The 24,266-nt window shown below is 40.0% G+C and overlaps 1 protein-coding gene across 1 annotated transcript; it reads right to left on the reverse strand.

The window, feature by feature from the left end:
* Positions 1-1,309: 1,309 nt before the first annotated feature.
* On the reverse strand, positions 1,310-22,940 carry CYBB (cytochrome b-245 beta chain). Its single transcript, XM_080576274.1, has 13 exons — positions 22,321-22,940; positions 20,145-20,240; positions 18,489-18,599; positions 15,253-15,337; positions 13,897-14,042; positions 12,921-13,111; positions 9,469-9,598; positions 8,726-8,818; positions 7,037-7,290; positions 6,580-6,742; positions 5,571-5,717; positions 4,292-4,416; positions 1,310-3,578 (listed from the first exon to the last, which is right to left on the reverse strand). The coding sequence occupies exons 1-13, from the start codon at positions 22,363-22,365 to the stop codon at positions 3,452-3,454; spliced, it is 1,713 nt and encodes a 570-aa protein (XP_080432400.1). The 5' UTR covers positions 22,366-22,940; the 3' UTR covers positions 1,310-3,451.
* Between the last annotated feature and the right edge of the window lie 1,326 nt (positions 22,941-24,266).

Consider the following 24,266-nt stretch of genomic DNA (forward strand, 5'->3'; position numbering starts at 1 on the left):
AAGAACATAAATCTATTAGAGAGTGTCCAAAGGAGGACAACAAATATGGTGAAGGGTCTGAAGGGCAAGCCGTATGAGGAGCAGCTGGGGTCCCTTGGTTTGTTCAGCCCAGAGCAGAGCAGGCCGAGGGGAGGCCTCATGGCGGCCTGCAGCTCCCTCACGAGGGGAGCGGAGGGGCAGGCGCTGAGCTCTGCTCTCTGGGGACAGCGACAGGACCCGAGGGAACGGCGTGGGGCTGGGACAGGGGAGGGTCAGGCTGGGGGTTAGGGAAAGGGTCTGCACCCAGAGGGTGGTTGAGCACTGGGACAGGCTCCCCAGGGAAGCAGTCATGGCACCAAGTCTGCTGAAGTTCAGGAAGTGTCTGGACAATGGTTTCAGACATATGGTCTGATTTTTGTGTGGTGATTTTTGTGGAACCAGGAGTTGGACTCAGTGATCCTTGTGAGTTCCTTCCAACTCAGGATAATCTATGATTCTATGATTCTATGAAACATGAGGCTCTGTCAAGTCCTGCCTTCTACCACTGACTGCCATGCCCACCCTCCCTGACACTGCTTGCCCCAGCTGTCCACAGGCACAACCCTGACGTGTCCCTGCCTTTCAGAAAATCTTGCTGGTGCTTCCTATTAAGGTCAGGGTGGCAGGCAGCTTTGCCCAAAGTGCAGAATACCATGTGCAGCTTCCCGAGCAAAGCTGAGAAGCCAACCTTTTTTTTCCAGGACAGGCCCTTGAGAGCCAGCAGCGTGACAGCAAAAGAATCTGTTTATTGTGAGAGCTACCCCTGCCACCGCCCCCATGACAGAAAATCCCCAAACACACGGAAGGAGGAAATTTTCAGCAAGGGGCCCGGCCTATAGCAGTGATCTATTTCCAAGCAGTGTCATCGGGCCACAAAACAGGACTGTCCTGTAGGCTCACCTGTAGCCTGCTGCCCTGGCCTTCTCCTGAGGATGAATGAAGAGCACTGCATGTTGTGCATTGGAGGCAGTAGTGTTGTAACCATGATCATCTAGGACTGGCACGTCTCAAGTGGCTCACAGAAATACCACCTATGTGGGGAACGTCTATAGACCAGGCAAGCATTTGGAAGGAGGGCTTTACTACATTAGGAAAAAGACAGCAGCGTTGAAAACAATACCACTGACATTCACCCATGCTTTGCTGAAGAGTAGGGAGGACTTGATCTAGTTTCTTTCTTATGTTTGTGTTTCAGTGCTATCTGTAGTGCTATCTGTTTCACTCACGTATCCTAGATTAAAAAAGCACCCTTCATATTTCATATTTCAGACCATGATTGATAATGCATGTCTCATATTTCAGCAGTATTTAATAAAACAAACCTTTGAAAGAAACTGAGAAGTTCTTGCTTGCTCTTTTACATGTTTTAGAAAGACAGTGGTTTATTGATATGCACACGATTCCTTTTTTCTGAGTTTGAGGTGACCAACAGTCCCTGGTATAAACGTGCAGCAGGTCAGGGAGTGTCATTAGAACTGGCTGTGAAAGGAAAGATCCCTGGAGCTGTAAGAACAAACATGACAATGTTTAGAAAATGGTGAATTAAAATGTACCCCCTCCAAGAATCTTCGAATGGTAAATATGCTGTATTAGACCCCTTCTTCCTTCTTCTGTATCGATTAGACCCCAAACTTCCAGTTTGCCTGCTTTCTGACAGTGTGAAAATCTGATCATATGTCCATTGAAATCAAAGCCAGATATTTCAGAGCTCTCTGCAGAGGATGACAGCCTTACTCTATTTCAGTAGCAATTCTTTTTATTCCAAGGAAGAAGTTTTTTAAATTCTGTTTAAGCTCTGTTATGATTGAATAGGCATGTTTCAAACATTATTATGTGGATTTAAATACGGCCCTTTTGAGAATTGAAGAAAAGAATTGAAAAATTCCTCACCAAGAGTTGATCTTTACTAGCATTTACCAACTGTGACTTCTGCCCTTCAGATGGTGATACAATTCAGTATCATATAGGTAAGTTTCGTATTAATAAATAAAAATGGTAAGCTGTCCTTCTAAAGTAGCATGAAGTGCTTGGATAACATTTAAAAATGGTGTAAAGGGAGAACACATCCCGTCTGGCAAGCTGGGGTGTAAAATATGCTACATACAACCAGAAGGTTACACAAACTTGTGTGAAGTTACAAAAGGAGGTCACCACTTTTATCTGTGACTGCAGGAACCTGTCAGCAAGGTCTAGTGTTGTGTAGGCGCTATTGTAGGGCTTGGCAGAGGAGTTTTAAAGGCAGTAAGCAGGTGACTGGGCTGAACCGGGCTGAAATAAAATATGTCTGTTTCAAGTTTTTTTTTTCACCTTTTTTTTTTTCTATGCTGCTGGCTTTAAAGTTTTCTTTTTTCTTTTTCTTTTTCTTTTTCTTTTTTTTTTTTTCTTTTCCTGCTGCTGGTATTGAAAGTATCTTGGTTCCTTTTTTTTTTTTTTTAATAACCTGTTACCTGTACTGTACATACAGAAGAACTGTGCTTTGTATGGGTTTCTTGCATACATGCAAGCTTTATTCATACCTGTTCCAGCTACTGTCCCCATGGTATTTGCTTTCTCAAACCTATTTCACTACTGTCAAAGAGGAGCAGCTGAACAAGGGCCAACAGCCCTGTGTGCATTTTAAAATGCTTCACGAAAGAGCCATTAAACCATTCAGTGACGAGTTCTTTCAGCCTTGAAGTCAGAAATTTAGAGATGTGAAACTGAGACAGTTCGAAGCAGCTGAGCGATGGCTTACAGAGCAGAGGACTTGGTTTGGCACCAGCCTCATGGTCCCCGCTGCAGCTGGGCGATGGTGGCAGCGGTGCTCTGACATCCAGGTGGTTCATTTTCACTTCTCTTCTTCCCTAAAGAGAAACGGCTGCTTTCCAGCTGCCCATGCTATCTCTCGGACGAGGCATTTTAGCCTTGTGTATCTGGGAGCCTGAGAGATGCTGGTGTGCAAAGCAGATTTCCTGTTGTAAGGTCCAGTTTTTCCTACTCACCCTTTCCTAAGTCCTCCCTCATTCCAGAGACTCCCTGTATCCAGGATAAGCTGTCTCTTAATAGCAAGCATTATGCCAGAATGCTTTATTGTTTAATAGCATTAAGCTTTCTCTGTGTGAATTGGTTCCCAAATGTAGATGGCTGCCTTGAACCTTCAGCAGTCATTATGAATAACAGGAGGATAAAGACAGTTGAGGGGAATTCCCCTCACACAGATGAAGAATAAATTTTTTCTAAATCGCCAGCATGTTGGGGGGTGGGTGGGCAGGCAGTGCACACTTTCTTAAAGTAAAACTTGACTCCTACTCTACTGCAGCGCCAGAATAATTCCAAAGAAGCAAAGGGATATGCATTTGTGTAACTGGGATTAGAAGCTGGGCTGTTCTTCCCAGAAAAAGAGATCCAGTCTTTAGACTTTGTATTGAATGAACGACTGCCACATATTTGGGAGTTAGAAATTTTCCTTGTTAAAGATGAAGTGTACTCCTCGTGGGTCAGCTTCCGAGTTACTGATGCTCTGCTTGTTGAGCGTGTCAGCTAGGCCCTCAGGTCCACATAGAAAAACACCTATTCTGGAACTGTTAAGAAAATGAAAACACGGTCAGGAACTAAATGTAGAGCAGCTGGATGTTGTTTGTGCATATCAATCTTATGTTCTGTAGCTGCAAGGTTTTTTTTTTCCTCAGTCATGGAACGTAAAGGAGAATGGTATATCTTCCCTTTAAAACCTATAACCGCTTCAAACTTGCAAGGCATTTTCTACTGCTTCTAAAGCAGATGGTGGGCTAAATCTCAGCTCAGCAGAAGTCAGTGAAGACAATTCTATGGACCTCAGTGGAATCAATGAAGTAAAGCCTCAGAGTTTATGACACAAATTCTTGAAAGGAACTGTTCCATTTTTCCCACAAATTTTGGGTGTTCAGCCAAAGGCCATCTATCTCTCTCTATATATATATATAATTTTTTTTTGAGGTAGAAGGTATTACTATTAGAGGTATTTAGAGGTCAAATGACGTTCCTATCTACTTCAGCTAGGAAGTTGTGATATGTTTTTTCTAAAACGTCTGCTAGTAATTGCATACTGCATGAAGTACCTCACCAAACATGGATGATTTTTTTTTTTAAGCTGTACGTTAAAAAAATTTGGTCAAGACTCGAGGTCATGTCCATGATTAGAAGATACTTGGAGATTGTTAATAAAATACTCTAAAATACTTTCCTCAAACTTTATAAAAGGAACAAGGTTGTGCTATTATGGCATTCAGACAGAGGACTATCAGTACAGGTTTACCCTGGATGCTGCCTTGCAATGGTTTTGAACTCGTTTTCCCAGTTAGGTCTTCCATACAAGGTTTTCTGTTTAAGGCCTGTAATCACATCCTTCTCTTCTTCATGATGCACTACAAAATGAGTGGCCTGTGGGAAATGAAAGACAAAGGACAGCATCATGTCAACATGCACTGAATTAATTGCAAACCAAGAACATTCCTGAAGAATTTATGTTGTTTAGAAAGGAAAGTTAACATGAGTATAGTCCTGACTAGTAGTGTCCATCTCCCCTTTTCCCCCTGATTGGGTTATCTCAAGACTTAAAGCCATGAAGTGTTGAACACTGTGAACACACAGAAATTACATTTCTTTTGGAATGAACTGTTTTAGTCCAAGAACTGTAAAATAAAGCTGTAAATTAAAACAAAACTTCCCCTACAGTTACAATAATACAATTCCCATGACCTTAATGAAGTCCTGCCAGTTTGATCTCTGCCAGGCTTGATCCACATGAGGAGGTCTTGTCTACCTTCCCTGTGTAACTATCACCTAGACCAGCTAAGCTAAGTAGGGACAGGAAGAAGAGAAGTGGTTAGGGCATAAGTTCAACCCTTGCAGAGTTCTGCAGCACTATTATATGCCAGAAAAGTTAGAGCGGGAACTTTCTCCCAAAGCAAAAATTGTGTGATTTTTCTTCTTTCTTTCCTGTTTTTCCATTGTCTGTGTAAGGAAACTTCCTACCGTGCTGCTACCCTATCCCTGTAGCAGAGCTATGGCACTTCAGGCACATGGCAAATTTTGCAAAGGTGAGACAAAAGTGAAGTAAAACATCATAAAAAGTAACAGAGTGAGCACCTTTCCTGACTGAATCACACATTCTCAGGTGGGTCGTGGAGAAGCAGCTCCTTTGTATACCTACAGCGCCCTACGTACAAGGGATCAGATGGGAGAACTCATGAAGGCCCTGAAAAGAATATGCTGCCATTGCTCAGATCTTGTGCATTACCTTCTCCCAGATGCCATTAATTCTGCTTTAGGCAGTAGTAACTGCTTTAGAGACACTTGGATGATCAGCTGAGGTTGATGTTGTGATGAAAGACTACTTTCTGGAGTGCACAGAGAAAGTCAGAGTGTACATTAGCAGCTGATCTCGTGTAATTTCTAATGGGTAATACCTATCTGCACCTAAAACCTCTGAGAGCCAGGTGGAAGCCCAGGATAATGGCTGTTCAAAAATTTAGCAAAACATAACACACCTGCCTCAGTACATAAGGCAGTGATATTTTCTGCAGTGTTTTTACCTGAGATTCATCCCAGCCTGTAAGGTAGATGTTATAGCTGAGAAACTCCGCGTTATTTCTCTCCTGCATTTGAGTCTCCAGAGACTGCAAGAGGTCAGCAAACCATTCAAAAGCATGAGTGTCCCTGCAAAGCCAGTAAAAATAGATCTGGAAGAAACAAGAGTAAACTGTCAGGGGACATAGTCCTTTAGGTTTCCGGGTTTCTGTCTGCTGACTAAATGAGGATTTCAGAGTTCTTGTAGAAATTGCCCTGACCAGTTCAGTTAATGGGTAGGCAGTACTGAAGCTATTCAGGGGTTTTGACACTGGGAGGGTTGTGAAGCAGAATGAGCGACTGCAAGAACAAGGAAACATCTTCGTATTTGTCTTTCACTGGTGGGTTACATTTGTAGTTCAGGATGTTTCCCCAGTTGTATCTTGTAAAACAGCTTGTTAGGACGTAAAATAATGACCTGGAGGTAGATTATATCTCCCTCTCTGCTGATGGGGAAGTTAAATTAAAGCAGGCAATGAAATCAGATCTGTCCTCTGGATATGCCCATAACGGTGGAGTGTGACCCCACGCCTCTGCACAGGGACTTTCCAGGCACAGAAGGCAAGAAGAGGATGGCAGCAGTGTGCTTCCACTGACAGAGTCGCTCTCTTTGTTGTTAGGGAAGACACACAATATTTGCATGGGCTGTAGTTAGTGCTTGGGAAGTATGGCATGTCGTTTTGTATCTAGCATGGCTTGAATGGCACCTCCACCACAGGTGGAAATCCCCAGGACCACAGCCAGGATTTGCATATAGGATTTTGCTCATAGGGTATTTCTCTTTTCATTCTTTTTTATTTTTTTTAAACTTTTGCTTCCCTGTCTGCTTCTCTTGTGAGATAACTGGGCTTTTCTTTCAGGATTCATACATGCTTGGAGCCAGATCCCTTTTCTGGGCCTGTTTCGATTTGGGCTGTCAGCCCTTCAACAACTACATGGGTTCTGGGAAATTTCTGTGACGAAGAGGATACGTACCTTCTTAAGTTTTAGGTTGGTCGCATCGTGGCAGTATTTGTACCAGACAGACTTGAGCACAGATGCAAATGGCGTGACCCCTATCCCAGCTCCAACAAGCATAACAGTTTCATAACTGAATACGTCCTCACTGGCAGTTCCAAAGGGGCCGTCCACAGCTATCCTGAAATCAAAAGTACTCTTAATAAATCAATAGTGAATATTTGTTAGCACCATTTAAAGTAACAGTAGAAAGGTAAAGTATTTGTCTGTTAAAATGCATGTTTGGGCTGAATGCTAGAAAGTAAAAGAAAAGGTGGATTTGATCATAGGAGGGAACTGGAAGGAGCAGTCCAAGGTCAGCATCTGTGATGGAAGTAGTTAAAGACTGTATCACAGGTGCCACCAAACTGGCTGAGTAAAATTTAAAGTGTTTAAGATTTTGGTTGGCTTTATGACGGAGACTCTTTGTACGTACTTGGGCAACTTCCAGGCCTCCTGGAATTCTTGCTTGTCACATCCGCAGGCATTGAACAAGCCCTCTGTCCAGTCCCCCACAATACGGACATGAATACTGAAGTAATCCTCTTCTGGGGCAGAGGTTAGAGTGAATGGATGCCATTCCAGTTTAGACACTGCTGGACATTTGACAAAAATGTATTGTCCGACCTCCATCTTGAAACCCTTCTTCATCATCTGGAGCTCAATCGTCTTGAAAGGATGAATCACCACCTACAGTAAGAGGGACAAGGGGAAAAAAAAGACAAAAGGAAAAGGTTGTCTTCCCTGATCACTGGTTTTATCTATGTCCTTCATCACCAACATCACCCTTTCCTATGAAGGCAAGGAAAGGAGGTGAAACTTTGTTCCCAGTAGAACTGGGAGTGAGAAGCAATGCCTGACAGCCAGGTGAAAGACTGCAGAAGATGCTGAATTTTTGGCTGAGGTACCTTTTTCACAGTCTACTTGCAGTCATTCCAAAAGGGACAGGTCAGACTGGAACATCTTGTAACACATCACCAGATCTGTGTATGCACGTTGTTAATTCTAGGTGCACCTTACACAGTGGCACAGTGTCAATGAAGCTGGATGTATGTATCAACAAAGAGCTATCATACAGATAGGGAATTAGACAGAAAGTACCACTGGAAACTGAAGTTTTCATTTTGTACCTGGATGGGAACTATAGTTGTACCTATTGTACCTATATTTAGCCAAGAATTAACAGTAGGAATATTCTAGAAGCAAGGCTAGTATTTCAGTCACTGCAATTTTTTAATTCTAAAGTTGTCTGCCAATGTTATTTTCAGTTTTTAGAAGAGAATCCAGTCTCTCTGTTTATTAATGTAGGTATCAATAATAGTGCTCAGCACTGTGGAAGAAACTTCCTGCCAACAGGGAACCAAGCAGGCACAACAGACATATTATGCAGAAATAGAGATATTTTGGTAAAATTGCTATAAAGTATGCAAGAGTATAAGAGCCTTCCAATATGTCAGCATGGTGCCAGGGAACAGTAGAGGCATCTACTATGATCCCCCAGATCCTGCTATGACTTGAACAGGGTAGGTCCATGAGATGCAACACACTGCCATGTGAAGAAATTATGTTGGGAAAGGCCGGGAGAGTTTCTATGTTTTTGAGTTTGATGTTGTGATAATTTGCCTATCATACTTTCAGAACCAGCATTAATATCTCTGCAACACACCATGGGGACCTACCACCTAAGTTCAACATTAGCTTTGGCTGTGCAAAATAGGTACCCCCTAACTCTCTTACTCAGAAGACATTTGTTCTGCTGAAAAATCCGACTTCCTAAATATCCAGGTAGTTTTGAAAACAAAAATTCGTTATCCTAAATTACTCAGAAGGCTGTGGAATATTTACATTGGTGAGCATTTCCCTAGATCTGAAGAAAAATAATTCTCTAAGATTCAGTCCTGTGCCTTAGCTAACTTCTTCCTGCACTCTTTTAAAGACCGGCTTGGAGACAACTATGCTTAGATGTTAATGGTTAGTATTATTTTTGCATGTTAGCAGCCAGGACACACCTGCCAGGTCTTTAATTGACCACATTGTCTGATGTGTAGGCACTGCTGGCTTTGCTGCACCGTCTGGAAAAATTGGTAATGTTTTGCCCGGTGTTAAGCATAGCATCAACACATACCTTTGTGATAACAACCTTCTGCTGTGACCTCCAAAACCGCACCAACCTCTCACAGAGGTACAAAAACATGGGACCTACTACCCACTTCCATGTCTGTTAACAGAATAAAATGAGAAGTCAGATCATGAAGATGGCAACTTACATTACACTGAATTCTGGAAATGCTATTAACAGGAGTTAATTTAAGTTACTTATCAACCAGAGTATGGAAGCCTTAAAATATATGACACCTTCAAAATAGCTTCTGCTCAGAGAGAGAATTTTTCTTTGTTGAGAATTGCAGTTGGATTTTCAATGGATACAATAGCTATAGCAATGCACTTTCCTATGGGTGATTTTGTCTCTACCTTAAAACTAAGGTAGCTAGGTGAAATGTGGAATAAAACTCTCAATGTGTTACTGACTCAGGTTTGTATTACTGCAGGGAAGTTTTCTGTTAACAGCTCTGTCTGAAACATGAATGAAAGCCAGCCTGGTTAGTCAGTAAGAGCTGAAGTTTCAGCTCTTGATGTCTGGAGACAATCATTTTCTGTTAATGATTATCGATCCGTTAATAATATGAAACTATTATGTGGATTATAGCACTTTTTAGGAACCTCCAGAAGCCGCAAAATACATTTTTGTAAACACATACTGCTTTACGTAAAGTAAGCTGCTTTCTACAGTGACTGTATACATTATTTAACAAAAAGTAAACTCTAAACACTTTTGATTGGCTTTACACTCAAAACAATTGTTCTTACCATAGGAGGATTCCCTGAAAACTGGGGGATTGGGCAAACTCCTTTTTTCCCCCAGTCACTGAAGTTCTTATAGCAAATCTGTGGATTATGTTCAGCCAGACTCTCAGCAGTCTGTCCACGTACAATACGCCTGAAAAAAAAATTGCAAAACATTAAGGGAATGAAATGTAAACGAACCTACTGTCATGAACTGTCACTTATTATTATTCTGTTTATGTACTATTCTATTTCCGTGAAGTTATGGACTTCTGCAGTGCTAGTGTACCTTTTGATTCAGCTCTACTGCTCTGACCAACCCACAAAGTTCCTATTAAAATAATAATAATGAGGAGGAAAGTTTGTAGGGGAAAATACCAACAACAAGATCAGATGAGGAACTAAGGGGCATGTTCATTATAATTTCCAGTATGTGGTCACAATAGGAAAACTTCATTCTTTTCAAATCAATCCTACTTTTTCCTTCAATAAGAAAAACAAAGCAGAGAGTGGGCTCAATAATCAGTTTCCTAGTGATCAGTGCAGAAATTATTACTGTTATTTAGCTTAGAAATCATAGAGAACCCTTTCCAAAGTACCTCCTTTGATACTTTCTCTCTCTTTAAAGCTGCACAGTAGATGTTCAGTTGGTGTGAATGGGCACAGGTCCCTCTGGCTCAAAGGAGCTACGCCAGCCAAACCAGTTTATGTCAGTTGATGATCTTGACTCCATATTCTGGCTTGTGCTTTGTTTTGTTTTGTTTTGGTTGTTTGTTTTATTATAGAGAAGCCTGATTGCTCCAGTTCTAGCTTTCCAGTAGCAGAGCTGGTGCTGGAAGAAAATTTCAGTTTTGAGGACAAAAAATATATTCAGATCTTGGTCATTATTTCCTGCCTCTGTGTGGAGTTTTACCAACGTTAGGGCATGAGAGAGTCCCCAGAATGATGGTAATTAGTAGGATGAGGGTGATAGCAAAGAAATGCAGATTAAGATCTGATGACTTTCCCTAGAAATGGTCTGATGCAGGTTGGCTTTAGGCCAATATGATCCTGTTGATATTTTCTTTCCATGACTTCTCTTTCCGTGTTTCAAGATCAATTTCCTTGAACTAAACTGTGTTTCTTATCTTTCAACAAAATTTGGTATCTAAGTTAAAAGTGTATCTGGCTTTAAGTGACAAACGTATCAGAGGATTATTACAATGCCTGTGCACAATCTTGAAAGTTAAAAGATTTCACTGCTGATAGATGCTAACGAATCGCTTCCTCATTAAGGGTTTCATTAACATCCTGCCTGAAAAATAAAGGGAAAGAATGACACTGTCCTAGGAGCATCACGAGTTGCAGTTTGCAGGATCACCAGTTGCAATTCACTTCCCCACTAGTGACAATGGCTTCAGCGGAGCCGCCCTCTGGGGTGATTTACGGGAACAGGAGGAGCCCATTTGCCGCCTGTTTTCTGACAACCCTCACCCCCATCACTTAAGGGAAAGAGTGGGCCTGGTGGTTTTTGCCCTGGCCTACAATCCACTCAAAGTTTGACAATGCTGGGAGCCTGTACAAGAAAAGGAAAACCATTATTTTCACTTATTATGCAATGTAGATGCTCTTCCAGTACTGAAATTAAGCTTTCAGTAATATAGCCTTATAATTACTTCTTTTTCTGCTACAAGTTTTGCTTTAACTTCCAAAGCAGGGTGACCTGAATCTCTGTACTCTTTCCTCTTTACTACAAGGGGAAGGTTTGGACTTTTGTCTGTGACGTAACTCATGTGCAAAGAATATTGGTAATGGAAAAATGCTTTAACAGCCTGTAACAGACAAGAATCTGCCCCCTTCTTTCCATTAACTATATTTGCCTCAGTTTTCTGTATATATGTATGTATGTACATATACCTGTGTATGACACAGCCTTCTCTTTTGAGATACGACACCGATGTCTCTTTCAAACATACAACTTTGAGAGTGTCAGATCATACTTATTTCATAACATCCATCTTTACACAACTAAGATTCCTTTCTTGAGCATACAAAGACCATCCAATATTTTTTCAGTATAGTATCACTTTCTCTAAACTCAAAATGTCTTTTGCTTTTAAGGCAAAATACGATGGAGCTATCTTTGCCTGAAAGTGATCGAAAACCTGTCCTGCATATGACTAACGGCCAACCCTGAGTTCACTGCCAGAAATCATCCTTCCCACTACAGATAATAATATTCCTGTGTTTATCTCCTCCCAAAGTCTAGCTGAATCTCTCTGACAACCACATTGACCTCTACTGCTGCCCAAACTCTTCGTATTTTCAGTGCTGTGTTATTAAAATGAAGAAGGTATAGTCCACATCCAAGTAACCAAAAAGTCAACTTTTATGAAATACATGCTACTCACTGACTGCTAGAAAAAGCAATGCTTGCTTTCTGATAGCATTGTGTAGTAGCTGCTGACAAGTCTGGACATTTTGTCGGTAATTATATGGTGTTTGCTGAAGGAAACACGAGACATTTGTTCTTGTCCTTCAATGTTTTACTCAAACATTCTTCTTGTTTTGGAAGTTGAAATGGACTATCATGCTGCTGATGATCCTCCTCTGTCTTCTATTTTTGCTCTTCCTGTTGTAGTCTCATTTCTGTCTTTTTTTTTTTTTCTAGCACTAATGGACTAAGAGGAAGTGTTGTTGAATAGTCATTTTTGTTGGGCATTTTTAAAGGACACTTTCCAGTGCTCTGAATCCTTAGCTATTTTTAAGGTAATAACACCTAGAATTTCATTTTAAATGGATAAAATAGTATAATTATGAACTATGAAATGTGGCTTGGATAATTTAGCTTTTTTTTTTCTCTGAAAAAAAATTCAACTAAATTCAACTAAAGTTCATTTTTCTAAGCAGTAAAATTGCATGTGCATAGTCCTAAAATTGTTTCAATAGGCTATTCAGATAATTCAGAATGTATGGAATGAACTAACTGTTGGAAAAGAAGATGTTTGGCATTTAAAAGTTACAGAAACTCACAGCTGCCTGTATTTGAGCTGCAACAACTAAAAATCTATTATGAAATGCTGTTGATAGTAAAACCCCCAAAACTCATCCAAGTCTGAAAGATAAATATGTGTTCTTATAGTTATCATTTATCCCACAAGATCCTAGGCCTTATGTTATTACTATTCCTTTTAGGACACAAAGATAAAGTAAGAATTAGAAACTGGAGCCTTGGAAAAGAGCTTTCCAGTTTAAATATCAGAAAAAGCTTGTTATCAGTGAACTAATATGCCCGACTCTCATAAGCCTCATGCACATGAATAACTTGTTGCATGCATCTGAGGGCCTATTGGCCTCAGAACCCGTATTGGCACATCATTACCATAAAAAATAACTGCTGTTTAGTGACTAAAGTCTCTATATACATCTGTGGGTAGAGAGCTTTAAACTAAAGTATAGTAGTTATCATGTATTGTGTGATAAATGCAAATACTCACCCAGCACCATGGATGACAAGGCCAATAAAGAAGATGACAAACAGATGATGTGTGTACCAAAATACTTCAAAATATGACCTTCTGATGGTTTTGGTGGACGACGTGATGATTAGTATGAGGGCCAGAGTGATGATAACACCAGTGAGACCAGCCAAGTATGTGAAAGCCACATATAAGCCCCCCACGGGATTCTGTAAAATAATTGAACACATTGGTCTAAGGAAGAGACTGCATCAAAGCTGAGCCAGCTGAACCATCAGTCTGTCTCCCTTGCCAAATTCTTTATCTTGTTGCAAATCTTTAAGCCATCTTGTATGAATTTGCCAACAATGTTTTGAAAACCCACTCCATTTTTGTTTTACTGCAAATGTACTCTTACTACAGTAAGTGGAAGTGGAGATAAAGGATTTTCTACCTATTTGCACACCAAGGACTGTTTCTTACTCTGCCACTGCTCAGCACTAGGGACTTGGGGAAAAGAAAGATTTTTGCGTAACTCTGTTTCTAGAGCTGAGGTCCTACAACCATATTTAGGAAGCTAAATTAAAGTTAAATTAAGTGTTGTGCAGCTGTGGTTCTCAAAACTTATAAGTATGTCAGACTCTTGGTGCTTCTGAGGAATGGGGAGATTCCTTTTTTTTTTTTTTTTTTTCCAACGAGAATTTAGAGAGCTCAAGGTCAAAACTTTTGCTTTGATTTCCGTCTGCCTAATCAGAAGACTTCTTTACAGGGCATTTGTTTTTATGAAATGTTTTAAAACTACTTTGAAATCCTCACGTGAAAAGATATAAAGTATTATCAAAAATCAGCCACACTATTATCAACCAACGTAGGGGAATGAATTACAAAAGACTGTCCTGCAAGATGGTTCAAATTGCAGATTGTGCACTCCATAAATAGGAAATCTGCTGAGATATTCTTACACGATTACCTAGATGAATGGAATAATGATTCTTCACAGCCTGCTGTCACTTACCGGAATAGTTTGCCTATAAAAATTGACATAGCTTTCTCCTGGCTTATCACCAAGTTTCGAGAGCGCAGTTGTCAGAGTGTCTTTCTCTTCAACACGTGCTTGCACGCTCCACTCTACATTGAATAAGTGCGCAATGGTGTGAATTGCTAGGAGTGACAGGAAACAAATAATTAGGGTTAAGCACAGGGTAAGTACTCAGTGTTCTGGGGTAACATTTGGGTGAACACTGTAACGTTTCTCAACATCAGCTTAGAACCTTTGCCACTCTCACCCTCTTCATCACCATTTCAGATCACTGATGTGTGTTATCGCTAAAGCTTCACCATCTGAAGTTTACATCTTTTACTGGGTAGAGGAAGGAAAGATGTAAAGGGAAAACATTTCTAGAACATCTTTGTTCAACAAAGGCTTTCAGCAATTCAAGTTGAAGAGCAGTGCCCTAATTTTATACTTGAGATGGCTTAAATTATTTCTCAGGATCATACAGGAATTATGTAGAATAGTGAAGCAGTGAATCTGGATCTCTTTGGTGTCAGATTTGTTAGGGTTTCTTTGCTCTTCTGTTTGGCTAACAGTCATTAGTAAAGTTTTTGCTGGGCTGGACTTGTCCATAAACTAGCACACCTGAAGTGTTTCACATTATTTTCACTACATGTTATTGCAGGGGTTAGCTATACAACACTTCTCAAATATGTTCCACTTTTATATCACTGGATAAATCAGGGCCTGACAGGTGCAGATCTCACATCCCTGAACAATTCCTCTCTGCTGCAGACCACTTCTGTGGCCTTACATAAACTGAATTGCCCTGTTCCTTTCCTGTGAAGTGGTGATCTCAAGTAATCTCTTAAGTACTTGAATACTGTTCTAAGATATATGATTTGTAAGATACTTGAATTGAGAAGTGACAAATTTTTTGGAAAAAAAAAGACAGAAAACCTTTAGTTTACCTAATAACACATAAAACACGAAAACAATTCAACGTCCTGCCCAAGTTTATACAACCCTTTCTTTAATAATTTCTATTATTTTTTTCAGATGTACCAGCTAATTTATAAGCCTAAACAAAAAATATAGCTAGAGTACCTGGTTCTCAAGGCATTGCTAAATACCCTTTATTAATCAGTGCCATGAATTTTGCTAACAGTGCAAGAGAAAGGTATCATTTCTTACTTATCTTTTGTTCTCTGCCAGTTGCAGATTAATGCCTGAAAACTTTTAAGCCTTGATACATGCTGACTCCTTTAGGTTAATGAAATCAGCTCTCTGCCCATATCCATAAGAACTTGAATCCCACCTGAATTTTGCCTAAAATGAAAAAGAAAGCAGTAAACAAAGAAACATTTGAGTACCAACCAGTATGAAGGGCGATCATCCATGCCACCATTTTGTGAAAGGTGAGGTTCCTGTCCAGCTGTCGTCTGACACGGGTAGAGCAGCACTTTGGGGATGAAGAAAAAAAGTATTTGCAGACTACTTGTGATGCCTTTGCATACTTATTTAAATGCAGGGAAAACAAAAACATAAACAAAAAATGGAGGCCCTAGCCACACCAATTGGTCACATTGGTGGTAAAGAATATTTAGAAATTCAGAATTCCTAAATATAAACAAAAATATATCACTCCATACTTAAGAATATAATAATAATATTATATTTTAATATGTCCCATTGAAACAAAGTATATGATAATGAGAAAAAAATAACATGCAGTATGGCAAGAATATATGTCTTATCTGTGTTAAATTTAAATTACATGTTATAAATGGAGGGAATCATCACACTCTGTCATGCCAAGACAGGGTTTTCGTAGGGACTTAGGTTGCCAGCTAGCGTCAGGATCCTGTTGTGGTTCACACTGTAGAAATGGACTGTAAAGCCTGGCTATAACTGTCATCTCAGAGAACTTCCACTCCAAACACAGCAGTCACTTATGTTCCTAAGTGATTCCTTCCCCAAAATGCTGGGTGTACTTGCCAGACATTCATTTGCAAATTGTCACTGGAGTTATCCAAAGGGAAACAGGAATAAATAAAAAAACCCAAAAACTCTCTGCTAAAAAAAGCTGAAGAACTTGGCTCTTAAGAAGAACAGAATGATATTTTCAATAACGATTATGACAGGTGCCTAAGAGACACCATCTACATTGCACTGTAGTCAGTGAGAGTTCTATAAATTAAAGTTCTTGTAAAGCTAGCATTTGTTGTCTCCACGCAGTAGAAAGCATAAATATCCTGTGTTGTGTCCTTATATTGCTTTTGCTGACTGCCAAAGGTAACAAAACACTAAGCAAGCTAAAACATTATACGCCTTGGAACCATATAAATGTTTCACACAACAAATTAAGAGAGATCAAAATTTTCTTCGAAGTGCTTGCTGGACATTAACTTTGTAGACAGTTGGGTAAAGTATCTTCCCAGCTAACAAGGTGGATCTGATCATTCCAGATCATTGTTGTTTGTTTGTTTGTTTGTTTGTTTGTTTTTTTCCAGCTGTGACTTTGATTAAAAGACAAACTTTAACACTACTGCAATGACTTCAGCGGACTATAACAACAGCCAGAATAAATTTGGCCTTCTCTGCATCATGTGCCTTGAGATATAATTAAAAGGCTTGTAGAATAAAGAGTAGTTCAGCATGGAGGTGCCCATCCTGCTTTTCTGCCTTGCAAAAACCAGGTAGGAGCACCAGATCTTGCTGTTTAAGAAGTTTAAGACCAAGCAATGGCAAAATGCTGTAGTTAAGTTCAATAGTGAGGCTCATTAACAACAGCGATGAATACAGCAATAAAGGGCATGCAAAAACAACACAGCTGCTGTTCTTTCAATTAATAATAAACAACTTTGTGGTGTATCATTTCTGAGTGGCAGAATGTAAATGGCCGGAGTTTCCATCACATTCCTATTGAACAATTCACCCCTCTGCCTAACCCCGATGGCATTGCTACTGGAAAGGCCACTACCCCTTCAGTAAGTTACACGATATTTAAAAATCCTGATTTTCTTATGAGATCCTCACAGGTTTTACTTCCAGAGCATAGCTAATTAGACAAAATGGTAGAACAAGCATAAACAGCTGTACCACTGCACCATGGCCACCACAGTCCTGTCCCTACCAATGGCACACTAAGCTGTGCATGTTTTGCTTAAGGTATACAATTACCTACTTCCTGAGGTAATACAACACATTGCTATAGATATATTGTATAAAATTGATTTATATCTATAAATATATTGTGTATATAATATATAAATATAGAAATACATAAAAAGCTATTGAGATTTATTGCAACAGGCGACTGAAGTTAAACAAACTCCAAACAGTCTTAAAATCCTATTTTATGTCCCTCCCTCGTGTCCTTGCACATCCTCAGAGCTCTGAGCTTCCTCACACAGCCTGGTGCTGTCAGCTGCAGGCAGGCAGCAGAAATGAAGCTGTAGATCTCTACATGGTTCCAACTTGCAAACTGCAAGAGATGAGCAATTCAGGACAAGAAGCATTAGGACCCAGTTACAATACAATTCTCAACCCTTGGAATCAGTTTTTAGCATTCCAGTTATGTTTCTGAAAATGTCTTCAGCTCTTTCATTGCTTTGAGCTCAGAAGACTTCTTCCCAACCTGCTTTCAGCCCAACTTTGGACAGCATTGGAAATATAATTTAGGAGCTTAATGTGGCAGAAACAGCTCACTTTTTCATCCACACTGATTGTCAGAGTATGTACTAAATGAGTGTACAGTGTGGGTTGTCTCTGATTATGTTGTTACGTGTTCCCTCAGCTGACAAGGGTCATCCATTTTGTATTAATAAGGTTTGCAACTTGTAGATACTTTTGGAGGCCTAATAATCATAGCTATGGAACAGAAGCCTTTTTTTAGTATGCCTGAATAAAATTATTTTATCTTTCTGTCTGCATTATTTCTGCTGTAATAGAGATCTAGATTTCAGTAATGTGATACAGTCAGGGCTACCACAGAAACCACCCCAGATATCACCTAGAATTGGTTGTCCTTTTTCTTAGTGGTGGTTCCTTTGTGCTGTGCATAACATACCTATCTGGGAGCTAAAAATGGTCAAAAGGCTGGTGAACTATTTCATTCTGAGATAGAAATGCAATGCAGAAAAGAAAGAACGTAATTTATGAACCACTTGAAAAGTCCCATTGTAAGTCTGTGAAAGCATACATTTGCTGTAAGAACTGAACATGCACAGACAGAAGACATGGGTTAATTTCTTGTACTATAAATGGGTATTGTATCATTGACAAATGAGGCAAATACGTGTGAGCATCACCAGTGGTGTCTGGCAGACAGAACAGGGTCTTCGCATCCAAGGCAGCATGATGCCCAGAAGGCAAGAAAAAAGGGAAGCCGTCTAAGTCAAGGCTAAGTATCTCAACAGAGCTTTAGGCATACCATTGGTATAGAGACCTCAGTCTTGCTCATAGCAAAACTCTGGCCTTCTCTACTTCTTCAGAGAGGACATCCCCAAATAACAGTGTATTTGGGGAACTTGGACTGTCACTTGGGCATATTTGCAAGGCTACTTGGGTTATTATCTTTCATAAATTTTGAAATTCTTTCTTCATCTTACCGCACTTGATCCTCTGAGGAAGGAGAGCAAGTTTCGACATACTGGCAGCAGAATCAGCATGCAGTTGAAATTCAGACAAGCTGCAGGAGCCCTTGCCAGAGCCAAGGCATGCTGTAATTGGAGAGATGCTATTATTAAATGAACTACCTAAGAAGTTATCCAGGAGACAGATAAGCAGAGATTTCATTTATGTATTATATCACAACTATTAATGAGTGTGAGATCTAGAGTTAATTAACAATGCTTGCATTTCAGAGTAGCCATGCTCTGGCCTGGTTAGGGGCACATATGCAGAAAGAAAACTTTCCTCCAGACAGACACCTTCTATGCCCAGTTTTGAAATCATATGTTTATATGAGAAGCTCCCTCTCAGATCTGACAGTTGGTGGCCGAGCACAAATGCAAGTTTAAGTCATCATGAGAGTTTTCTGTCCCAACGCTATAAAGAAAGATACCCTGCTGTGGTTTCAGTTGGCTGAGGGTTAGGACAGACAGAAGGACAGCTTAAAAGGGAAGTGGTTGAGTGTTCCAAAAGACAATAGGAGTGGATCAGGACTAGTCTTTCTTGTAATTAACATTGATATCAACGAAGCTTTGTCTTGCTCATAAAGCTCATTTTAGCTTCAGAAGGTTAGTGCCTAAGGCTCCTGCTCTCACCTGTCCCTTGTGTGTGCACCTTTGTTGTCAGTAAAGAGAGTCTAGGGAAATTCATTGCCCCATCTTTTAGACATGTGTTCCCTTGATGTTGATCTTCACATCCTGAATAATTTCAAATTTTGACAAAGACAGTTTGGAAGGAGGCGTTAGTGACCATATTAATCCAAACACACTGAAGGGAAGAGAAAGATAGTGTGTGCTCTCCTTGCATTGATTGGGACCCTTTCAAGTTTCAGATCACAGTAAGAGTAAGTGACTTGGGATTACACTGAGCTCTAGTTATCCATGCACAGATCTGTGCCCTGACAACAAAAGGCAGAATTCGATCCATAGATCTGAAGCTATATGCAAGAGCAGGATTTCCTGCTTGGTTGAATTAAACCATAGATTTGCAGAGCTTTTACAAAATGCTGTGTACTGTAATTTGAAGCTGAGAGTGATTTTTGTGTCTGTGATCAGGCTTTTAAATTATATGAATAAATGAATCTTCTCTATTGGCCATGACCCTTGGTAGTTTTGGAAACACCTTCATAGTTGCACACATAATGTCGCATCAACCAGTTAGGTTATATTGAACAGCCCAGGGTCCAGGATCATGTGACTGCTTTTCACACACTTGATGAATTACAATTGCTTTTCAGAGCTGATAACTATGTAAAATATTCAGGCTATGAAAAAGGGAAAATGGTTGCACAATAGTTCCAATGGCAATATTTTATTCATCTTCTGCTAAATAAAGTGGCAGCCACACGTTTACTTTAATTATCAGGAGAATAACAGTTACCTGGAAACACCTTTAGGATGTCTCTCTATTTTGCATACCAGCTTTCTATTCAGAAGCACTGGATGTCTGTCTGCATTATCTGTTTACGTGTGAATTTAATTTCTACATGAACCTGCTGCTCCAGCAACTCGATCCTGTTTCAGTCACAAAAAAATAGGGAAAAATGCTATGTCTATGCTCAGCCTATGCCGAGATAACGTATGTTTTGTACTTACACCAAGGAGTTCTCTGGTGTAGAAGAATTTTGATGGGATATCATACGCAAGATAGAACCACCAAAAGAGGAAGACATTTAACCCCAGCCACACAAGCTGAAAGAGAAACAAAGAGGAAACTTTACAGTTTGTTGTTAAAGAGCATATAGCTGAATCTACACAGTTCAAAAAATGGTCAGTTAGTTCATTGTGCTTCTATTTGCAGAGTTAGGTGTGCTGCAGGTGGAAATGGGCTTTAAGGAGCACAGGAGTGGCAATAAACCAAAACACAGATAATGGTAGCTGAAACTTTTGCATAGTTTGAAGGACTTACAGTTAAGTAAGGACTGCCACATTACAGGTGTCTCGCTAAGTCTGTGAGTCTAGATAAATCTCCACACATCATTAAAAGTTCCAAATGGAAGTTTGCCTGAAAATATCCTTCCCATGCAGCACAAGTCCAGGAAAATGAAGGGATTTCCATCAGCGTAAGGCAGGATATGGGAAATCCCCAAATCCTCATTACAGAATTAATCTAATCGCAGGATTAAGTGCTCTTGAATACGTGTTTAAAGTGACAGTGTGCCAGTCCCATGTACAGTAGCCTGACAGCATGCCCAGCAGGCCAAGATGTTTGGTGTGATCCCTGATGGATTCTCACAGTCCTTGGTGCTGACCCATACAGAACATGGAAAGTTAGGGGCCATCCATACTCTTCAGCTAGGGCCAATGGAGACTGAGTATGGTGGGGTTAAGGATGCTATGTGTCTGTTTTTTTGAGGTAAATCAATACAAACTGTGGCGGTCCTGTTCCTATCAAGCACTGGACATCCCTGTAGCTAGTCAGCATATAATAAAGCCGTAGTGAACAATGCAGAATACTTTGGTAAGGAAAGTGAACTGTCTGTCTACTTAGCTGCTTTCTTTACTGGTGACTCCTTTAGTTTGTTTCCCTATTAGCTAACCTTGTATACCCCTGAGACTAAAAAAGGAAATAAAAAAAAAATCCTACTTGAACAACCTAATGGCCTCTTAATTCTGTTAATATTTCAGTTCTGGTGAAAAAAATATACCCGAATTCACCTCTTGGTAGTTTCAACTTCCTCAAGTCACTGCGGGTGACAGCAAACGTAGTTACTCCTTTTCAAAGCACTGAAGTGCTAATGCTTTGTTCCTAAACTAGAGCTAAGCACCTACAATGTCATATGTAAGTATCAATTGTTCACAGCAGCAGAAATACATTTTTTGAACAAAGACATTCACATTTCAGTCACCACAAATACAGATTGTCTATGCCTTTTTTGCATTACTTTCAGTATTTACATATACTAACCCCCCTTGGCAGAAATCCCATAAATGGCGTTACATTTTTATTGTATATATTATATACAATAATATTATCATATCATATCATATCATACCATATCATATCATATCACATCATATATCATATCATATCATATCATATATACACATATTAAATATTGTATATGCGTAGCTCTTGTATCATGTTGATGTGAAAAAAAAGCGAATGCTGAAATACTTTCTTGTCCCTAAGTTTTCTCCAAGGAGGACTGCCTTGCCTTAGTGTTTGGCTCTCTTAAATGGGAGTGAGATTTCTGGTACTTTTAAATCTTGCTTGGAATGAATTTAACCTTCCACAGCTACTCCATGTAAGCTATATACAAACTGAGTTCAAATGCTAGTTGTCCTAACGAAGGATTCATGAATCTCTACTCTAAATTCTGGAATCTGACTCTAATACTAATTTTGTATCCTCAAGACGTGTCCACAGTGCTTTCAGTTACATCTGCTTTTTGTTACAAAAGTGCAAGAAAGGCTTGTTGTTGTGATTGCTTTCTATTTTTGAAGTGCACATGGTTAACAGTGATATGTAATGTTACTCTTTTTCCTTAAGTCACTGTTGCATCCAAATAAAATAGATACTTACATTTATTTCTAACAAAGAAAAAGAAAGTTAACATCTGATCATTTCTAAATTGACAATAAAGCCGATCGCAATCAAGATACCAGACAGGGCTCCTAAAACATCATGTTCTTGAAGTGTGTCACTGCACTTGCTGCCCTAGTTTCAGAATAATCAGATAAATCATTCACTGACACAATGAGATCTGCTTATTAAAACTTTCTGCAGAACTTTCTAATGGATACAAATCACAATAAAAATTGTACTTACAACAACAAAGATGGACAGTCCTTCATTCTCCACCCAGTTACCCATGATTGCCTGAGACGAGAGTGCACAACAGCCCCGTTCTTTCTGGGATAGTGTCTCTGTCTTCTCTCATAAGGAAGTGAGAGCAGAAGCTTGCAGCAACCTGTTTCCTTTCTCATTCATTTAGGAAATAAGTTAACCATTGAATCATATCCACAGTTCAATTTCAAACATGTTTCTACCACCTTTACATATAACTTTTCATAACTCATACATATATAAACCATTGAAATAATCTTTTCCTCATGATACAGAATTTGGATAAAATAAATAACACAACTGGCGAGGTTTTCTGCTGAAAAATATATTGCCACTTTATGTAACTTTTAATGCTGAAGTGTAATACACAAGGCACAGAACAGTCATCTCCTCCCCAGCCTTGTCTTTTTTATCACCTCAGGTCTGAGTTGCCATTCCTGCAGATCTCTTTTGATAAATTATCAACAGAATTAATTATCTTTCAGTAATTTAATGTTCACAGAAGCCTTCAAATGTAATCTAACACGCCTCTTGTTTGGGACATACATGCAAACCTTGCCACTTCCTCTTTGCTCGGGCCAAAAGTGAGGACGTGTCACTTGACAGTCTGTTTTTCATATTTGGTACTCTCACACAGTTATAGTCCTGGGAATCCTGTCACTATGTAAGAAAAAAAAAAAAGTAAGGTAAACATTTTGCTTCTGTGATTAGAGAGAAGAAATAGAAAATCATCCACATGTATTTTAGAGCTTGTAAGCCCACGGACATTTATCCCAAGTGTATTCATTTAAAAATGTATACATATATTTGTGGGAAATTAGTGATTCTGAATGTTTTGCCTCTGTGGTATCACAGTTCCCAAACCTGCAATAAAGAGTGCAAAAAGATAGACTGGAGGAGACTTTGGGATTAAGAAAATACATCTTTTGTCAAGGTACAGGCCCTAGAGAGGAGAAATCCTTTTACACATGCCTCATGCTCACTTTTTTCTCCAATTCCACCTATTGCACCACAGAAATACAGATCTCCTCCCAAAGCGACTGACACAAGTCTGTCTGATTTCCAAGGAGGTGAGATGTATGTATGGATGATGCTAATGCATTCTACAAAGATCTTTTTAAACTTTAAAAGCTATGTCCTTCCCTTCCCTTCCCTTCCCTTCCCTTCCCTTCCCTTCCCTTCCCTTCCCTTCCCTTCCCTTCCCTTCCCTTCCCTTCCCTTCCCTTCCCTTCCCTTCCCTTCCCTTCCCTTCCCTTCCCTTCCCTTCCCTTCCCTTCCCTTCCCTTCCCTTCCCTTCCCTTCCCTTCCCTTCCCTTCCCTTCCCTTCCCTTCCCTTCCCTTCCCTTCCCTTCCCTTCCCTTCCCTTCCCTTCCCTTCCCTTCCCTTCCCTTCCCTTCCCTTCCCTTCCCTTCCCGGCATTATACAGAATGGTTTGGTTTGTGATCTCTCTCTGCCAGAGCCATGCCATGTGGTTCTGCTTTCTCCAATCCTGCAGAATTTCATGGCTCCCCAGAATTTCTTTCTGGGAGGGCCAGGTGGGGCCTTGCACAATACTAACAGTTGTAGAGCACAGGACCGTTTTCAGAGGCTTGATCCTGCTCCTACTGGAGTAAATAGCAAGCTTCTTATCACACCTGTATAACTAAATTTGTTGGGGCCTGATTCTGGCAGTGATGGGACATTTGGTCAGGATGTAAAACTGAAGATGTGGGCACCCAGCACAGTTCCCTGTGCTCTTGCTCTTTTCTTCCCGTCTCTACTTCCAGCATACTGCCCTTCTTAAATTTCTCCTGGAGTATGGCCTCCGTAAGGTGACATAACTGGGATTTGAACAAAAATCCACTGCAGAAACAACCTCAAACGTATCTAAACAAAGCTATCTGAGTGATAGAGATGACTTTTGAATTACTATTTCTTGATCCATAGTG

Source organism: Anser brachyrhynchus (assembly GCF_964034855.1).
Source record: "Anser brachyrhynchus genome assembly, chromosome: 1".
NCBI lineage: Eukaryota > Metazoa > Chordata > Aves > Anseriformes > Anatidae > Anser > Anser brachyrhynchus.

Excerpts from the sequence above, each read along its gene's own strand:
- CYBB (XM_080576274.1), bottom strand. The coding sequence starts at position 22,365 with ATGGGTAACTGGGTGGAGAATGAAGGACTGTCCATCTTTGTTGTT. Across the intron at positions 7,291-8,725 it reads AGAAGGTTGTTATCACAAAG|GTGGTGATTCATCCTTTCAA; the intron begins GTATGTGTTGAT and ends CTCTTACTGTAG. Across the intron at positions 3,579-4,291 it reads ATTGCAAGGCAGCATCCAGG|TTCCAGAATAGGTGTTTTTC; the intron begins GTAAACCTGTAC and ends TTTTCTTAACAG.